The following is a 7,333-nucleotide window of genomic DNA, read 5'->3' as shown; positions in this document are numbered from 1 at the left end:
ACTTTCGCTCAAGCCCCTCACATCTTCCACTTGTTTCTTCCCCCGGTCATTCCATCCTCGGCAAAACACATCTCCAGATGTCCCGCCCCCTTAAAGACAAAAAGCGCTTTGAAGCAATTTTCATCACAACTGCCCCAAAGATTAAAAACAGCAAAAGCACCTTTACAACTTTCTACATCGACCTGCCCTCTTTCTCCCCACCTCCTATGATACTCTTTGCATGTGTTCTCTCACAGCTGTGTACATAAACCAATATATCTACCAAACGGCAGCTGCATATTGTGTATGTAGATCTGAATGAGCTAATGATACAAAGGGAGTGTCTATGCTCTGCAAAAAAAAGGGCCATCCAGCTCCTTCTCCTCCCTGTTCTTCTCCTCTTCACCAACATCGTCTTTCTGTACACCTTTGTCCCCTCTTTCACCTCCTCGCCAACCCTTTGCTTGTCCTCCAATCACACACAGATATACACGTCACACAGTGAGATCCCATCACCGGCACTACTTCGACTGCCACCTTTCGCCTCCTGTCTGTGGAGGACCATTGGAGTGGTCATTTTCCTGGCATTCTCACCGCGTCCATTTTCCTCCTCTTCTGTTCCTTAATGTCCAATGTTGTTTGTTTGTTTTTTAATATGTGGGGTAGGGGGGCAATTTTGATGATTTTAGTTGTTTTGTTTTTTTTATTTCAAAGTTGGGAGGGGAGGTGTGTGAAAATGACTTATCCTCATTTAGGCGCACTGAAGCACACCGCACGGCGTCCCGTCCACCGCCCCTCCCTCTCTGTATCTCACACCCCTCCCCTCCCTTCCCTCCTGCCCCGTTTGTCTCCGTTCGTGTGCACTGTGTGAACCATTGTCCTCGTTAATAGCTATTACAGTACACCTCCCTCCCCCCCAAGTTGGTAAATACAACTCAATCTTTCTGTGTGTTCTAGGAAATCTATATAATTCTATACTGAATTTAAATGAAACAATAAAGGAAAAAAAATGTTGAACATCAGCTCCAGAAAGACATTCATGAGGACGATCAACAAAATTGGTGAGGTAGGGAAAAAAAAAGTGAGAGACACTGTATCTGTCTCTCTTTTTGTATTTGATTTGGTTTCAGTTACTTTTGCTGGTTTCTCAGGAGGCTATTCGAACATGTAACAGCAAAGCAGGGCTTTATGGTAATTAAGTTGTGTTTTTACCAAAAGATAGAAGTCGCCAACCAAGACTTTGTGGTTCCTGTCACTGCAGGCGTGCCAGTATGATGTGGTGAAGTGTGCTGTGGAGTGGTGAGTGGAGATGATAAGCCCATGTGCCCGGGTCTGTGTGCATGTATGTGTTGGAGACCAGTGAAGGGCCAGCGGCCTCGGGCTGGGTCCGTCTTAGGTGGCTGAATGGGTTGAAAGTTGAGAATTTAAAAAAAAAAAAATACACAACTAGTAGAACATGTGTGTAAAATAAATGAAACCAACACCAATAAAACATCTAGACATTTAATACAACCTAGATCTGTCTGCGTGTCTTTGTCTGATTTACTTTTTGTACCACAGAAAACTTTACTTTTGTTTAGTTGCTCATATTTTCTCTTATTTTATATTTTTGGCTCAAATGAGTGCTGCTCATCAGCGTTGGGTGCACACACAATAACAAATCCTGCAAGAAAAATTACTTTGTGTTCAATAGATTCCACCGGAAGCACCGAACTGCATCTTTGAACTGGCAGTTTGTCGCCTGCATTCATGAATACTGACCAGTTGACATCATATTACTTCTACCTCCTGTCTATATTTGGCATTCATTAACAATTTTAGTAGACTACAACCCCTGAATATTGCACCTATATTTGATTTCAGCAAATATATATTCAAATTTGTAATAAAGCAATTTCCTCATGATGAAATATATGCAAAACACCATAACCCTTGCCCATGCAGTACAGCTTTATGCATATGAGAGTATAGCTCAGCAGAATATGACAGAATAAGAATTTTAGGATGAGATGCCATCTAGTGTTGCAAATATATGCACTTCAACCTACAAGACTGCATAATGTTCAAGTGCCATAGGGGGACGAGTTGGCGGCAGCCCAAGGTAATGCACCAAAACCACTCTATACGTGTCAGCATTGTCTGACTCCAACATAAATGAGTTCAGAGATGAGGCTCGCTCTCAGCAGGACCAACATACAAAAGGATTATTGCTCCATTTCCCAAAAGCCATCTCTTTTAAGTTGATAGAAAAATAATAGTGCAGGCAGTGTGTTTATATGAAGGAACAGCTACTTTTTTGATTAATATGCTACATTTCTGCAAATAAAGCAGGTCACCTTCAGGGAATGGGCTGCAAATGTGCTGCCTCGCTGAGCCACAGGGGTCATATATTTTAAATGAACTGCTTATTGCCTACCAAGTACACAAATCAAATAAATTATACATAATGTAATGCTCTATAATGTGAGAATTAGGTTTTGTGTGAGGTCACTTTGCCACAAAAAACTAAAAAAAAAAAGAAAAAAATTAGGACACGTCCCTTTGAGGGAGAAAGACAAAAACTTTGTGGAATCGTTTCACTACCCAATGACAAATGCACGCATGCATACGCACACAAACACACACGCGCACCCACTTTCTGTCACTCTCCCTGACAAACACGCTCACGCTCTCACCCTCGTTCTAATTTCCCCCGTGTCTCTGCAGTGAGCTCACTGCAGTGCGACTCCCCCCCCCCAACCCGCTCCTCGCCACCCTACGTATAATAGAATATCGATCGCTTGCCTTTGCCGCAGTGTGTAAGCGAGTGCTCCTGTGGACGAGTGTGTGTCTGACTGGGGCCCTCCAAGGTCATCGCTATGGCAACCTGAGCATGGGGTCCTTTCGCTGTGCTGTCACAGAGCACAGGGTCACAGGGGTCACGTGAAAAGGGGGACAAGAGGGGGTTGGTGAGCGCTGCGGTGCTTGGTATACTGGAGGCAGAGGAGAGGAGCCACAAGGGCTGGAAGTGCCCTATTCCACTGTGTATTCAGACTGGAGCAGAATAATGAGAACATGTACAGACCTAAGTGTTGCCGAGGGACACCGAGTTCACTACAACTCCTGCTATGCATGCACAAACAAAAGTCAACTGTAATAGCAACTTTAGAGGAAATAAATATGACTTAATTTGATACTGAATAAAAAAGAAAGAAAGCGAGAATTGGATAAGCTGGCCTTAAGAGTTTATTGCACTGAGAAAATATAGATACAAAACACCCAACTTTTATCAGAATGTAAACGAACGATGAATTTCAATAAAGTATTTTACATTTATGTGACGTTACACCTCCAAGTTCCAAGCTAAACATGTATACATGCTAACAAGGAAATTATAAACCCGATGTAAAATACCATGATTAAGTACTGACCTTTAAAGATGTGTCATCATCAAGCCATCTATATAAGAAGCCTATCTGAATGACCAAACCTGCATTTGTCTAATAATAATAATAATAATAATAATAATAATAATAATAATAATAATAATAATAACAATAATGATAATAACAATAATGATAATGTGTGTTTGTGCATTAGCATTAGATACAGTTTTAAAGCTTTAAATTGCACTTTCCTTTGGAAACAATCACAAATTCTCTTTAGAAGTGTAAAGATTACATTGATACATATTATTCAAATCAGAGAGAATGTATTAGCCCAAATATCTACAGCAGAGAGCACAGCACAGATAGCCCATTAAGATATAAGCTGAGAAATATTGCAAGGAATGAAAGACTATTTTACACAAATCAGAGGCATCCAAGGTTTAAAATGAACATAGAAGGCATATAATCTGCATTAATGTGTGGTTAGACTTACGTTCAGAAATCCATTTTTGTGTTCTATGGCAATTTATGTGCTTAAATGAGCTTCAAGAAGCTGTCAGTAACATGACAAGGTACATTCTTGATACCATGGTAAGGGGTTAAAACACAGGGAATTTAACAAGCTAAGAAACATATATATGAACAGCTCTTCCTGTGTGCAAACATATTTGCAGGGTCAACATGATGACTGATAGCCAACCGGCGCCTGCTGATAGTTTAGCCTGGTCTTTATACGGGCTCCATGAGGAGCTCTTCCATGTCCGATCCCTCCAGCTCACGAAACGCAGCATGAGAGCCAATCACAAACAGCGTTGCTCCTGGGAAGATGAATTATAGCAGTATAAAATGGATGTGAAGAGAAAGTAACAAAGAAGAAGGTTTTTCTTACAAATGCGTGAACAAGATTTAGGTTCCACTATTAGAGAAATGTTAGCATTGCAGACAGCAGTGGAATATGTTCAATTATATTTCCAAAATCAGAAAAACACAATAACATTTTTTTTAAAACAAAGATTCAAAAGAGTAACACAGAACAAGTATAATGTGGTTTGGTTTACCAAGAACCCAAAACACGGCAGCGCCAGCTCCGGCTAACCAGAACGCAGGCAGAGAAATGGCTCCAGCCAGGCTCATCTGGTGAGGCGTAGTCAACTCTTTGCCTGGTTTGAGAACACAAATTATGACAGCAATTAAAGATTCCATAAAAATGAAGATGTTTTATTTTCTCAAACTAAAATCTTACATAAATTTAGCTTATTCTTCACTAAACTGACATCTTTTGTGGTTTACTGAGAACTGTAATAGTAGAGAACAATAATTTGCGGGCAGAAACAGGTTGCTTCATTAACCCATTGATTTAATTTCTATACACAACAATTTAGAGGTAATAAATAAATAAATAAATAAATAAATAGATGAATAAAGATATACAACTTAAAGTTTGATGTTTAATTATTCGAGCTAGCTTTATCTTAAAGTAGCTGCTCAAAAAAACATTTATATTACTTGCCGGTGATTCAACAAGCAGGTATTTATGTGATTGTCCGAGTTATTTGAGACACTTTTACTCACCGAGCACAACCAGTTTAGACTCCAAAGATTTGATGTGAATGATGTAAAAGGCACCGGCAAACACAGCCAAGGCGATCAGTAGCATGGGCGAGCTGATGCTGAAGAGAGGAAACATCAACAGTCCAATCGTTTATTACAGTGTATCAGCTGAAAATTTCATTCCTTTCTTTCTTTTTTTACTACCGCTTCCCTTTTTCCCCGTTTCTCATTGGCCTAACCAGATTTATGAGCTCCGAACAAAGTCGTGTTTTGGGCTTACATGCAGTAGAGGATAAGCCCCAAGAAGATGAAGGTGTAGTTGCTGTTGTAAATTTCCACATTTTTCACCACCCTCTTGCACAAGTCTCCAAAGTTGCGGGGTTTTGAAAACTTGCGCTGGTCTACAAAACTGGCCCAAGGTCGAATGGATAATCGGCGCTTGTCGAACCACTCTTTAGCCATGCTAGCTGAGATGCCTTTGGGAAGCCAGAGCCTATGAAATAAGATGAAGACATTAAGAACCAGAAACATTAAGAGGAGTTATGACATGTGCAAAATTTATATTATCACTTGGTGGCTCATTAAGCTTACAAACATTAGTAGCAGGTATAACAGATGCAGAAGCACATGTCAGCTCTATTGTGTGATAAATCTGAGATAGACAAACACATTTAAACTCATACTTTGCCAGGATTCCTGTGCCTCCTGTGCCTGTAGGATGAGCATCCTCAGCTGTGAACAGATCTCCTGCCTTGCTGTCCATGTCCACTTGACAGTTCTCCCCCTTTGGCACTCCAGATGGCATGTACACAGTCTGCTGTCAGACAACTGCAAGGAAGAAAACACAGAATGTAAATACCAGTTGTAAAACATTTCCATCACTAATTCTCAAGTCCCTCTAGAAGCAAATCTCACCAATGGATAGAAATGTTGAAATGCCACAGTTATTTTGATTCTAGGAAGTTAGGCAGTTATTTTGATTCATTATCAAATTTTAATTTTCATCAAAATGTAAAAACTTCCAAGATTCAAAAAGACAAAAGATAAAAAACAAACAAACACTACAATCAAACTGACTTGGTCTCAAGAGAAGGTTGAAAGAAAAAAAAAAAAAAAGCTTTCTTCCCCTACACAACAACACTGGTGGATGAAGTAAGACTCATATAGGTTTAAAGTTATGATTCTCTGACTCATATTTTTGCTGCCAATGCCTTTTATTTTTTGTTATTCCTGAGCAGCTCATTAAAAAAAGTATTTTAAGCTTGACTATAATAAACCTCAATTAGCAAACCAGATTAAATTTATTTCAGGGGTGCCAATTTGTTTTTATATACACACACACAAAAAAAAATCCTGCTATGCAATTTTGCACATACTTATGATGTTGACTCCCAATAGACGTTTATATTTAGCAACATAAGTTGTTTTAAACCATCATATTATAACACCAAAATCTGGGCATGAAACTCAGTAGAAGTAAGATAGAATACATGTGACTGAAAGTGAGGCAGACGTAACAGTGAAGCTGGAAGGAGTGGAGGCTCAGGGTCATGGATGTGGAGGATATAATCAGCGAGATAGAGGAAATCTGATCTGCTGTGGTTACCCCTAAAGAGAACAGTCAAAAGGAGAAGAAGGGCACCATTCTGGCACCACTTAATTGATTCCCTCTCTTTGTTTATATCCATATAAATGGTTAACTAAAGTATTTATAAACAGGTCAGCCAGTGTAGAATGAAGTTCGTGACCAACACCAGTTTTTATATTCCTGCATTTCTCAGTCCTGTCGTTCCCAGAGGTTGAAGAAACAACACTCAACACAAAAGACCGAGCTTAGCAACAGTAGGCAGAGGAAAATGTTCGTCAGCAAAAGGGCTTGGTCAATGCCACATCATTAAACATACGCCCGGATATTCGACAACATTTCCAAGGAATACTCACTTATTTTATTTTTAAATTTGTCAAGAATCCTAACTGAATGACATTTTTAAACCCCGGTATGTAGTCCATCATAACTCCTAGTTGTTCTTAATAACTCTTGTTGTTCAAATTCTGTCGCAGCTAGCTTCTCTGCTAATAACCACTCCAGTCGAAGCGGATTTATGATTTTATCGTAGCCCAACTTTACACACCTAAATAAAATGAACCGAAATAAAAATGAACAATATCAACTGCCAAATTTACAATGGTTTAATTACATATACTCACAGCAGGAGATGAGTTTAATGGGACTGCCTCAGACCTTTTGTTGCTGTTTTAGTTTACGGATATGATGTGGCTCTTATTTGCCTTCCTTGTTGTTGTTCCTAGCTGCCTTGGTTCCAAACACCGCCACCTACTGACAGCATCCAGCAGTTTTCCCTCTGCTACGTTTGGGTGTAGCCTGCTGCAGTACATATTCTTGTGCTTATATGCTTATGGACACTACGCTGCAA

The 7,333-nt window shown here is 39.7% G+C and overlaps 1 protein-coding gene across 1 annotated transcript; it reads right to left on the bottom strand.

Moving 5' to 3' along the window:
* Positions 1-3,521: 3,521 nt before the first annotated feature.
* rabac1 (Rab acceptor 1 (prenylated)) lies at positions 3,522-7,170 on the bottom strand. The gene is made up of 6 exons (XM_085365444.1): positions 7,107-7,170; positions 5,582-5,726; positions 5,179-5,391; positions 4,920-5,017; positions 4,406-4,507; positions 3,522-4,165 (listed from the first exon to the last, which is right to left on the bottom strand). Exons 2-6 carry the CDS (start codon positions 5,701-5,703, stop codon positions 4,077-4,079), a joined length of 624 nt encoding a protein of 207 aa, XP_085221570.1. The 5' UTR covers positions 5,704-5,726; positions 7,107-7,170; the 3' UTR covers positions 3,522-4,076.
* Between the last annotated feature and the right edge of the window lie 163 nt (positions 7,171-7,333).

Source organism: Diplotaxodon limnothrissa, linkage group LG11 (genome assembly GCF_057381915.1).
Source record: "Diplotaxodon limnothrissa isolate DT_005_m linkage group LG11, D_limnothrissa_male_GT1.1, whole genome shotgun sequence".
In the NCBI taxonomy this organism is placed as follows: domain Eukaryota; kingdom Metazoa; phylum Chordata; class Actinopteri; order Cichliformes; family Cichlidae; genus Diplotaxodon; species Diplotaxodon limnothrissa.
Note: the sequence above shows the minus strand (reverse complement) of the source record. Positions and strands in the feature narration are given on the sequence as shown.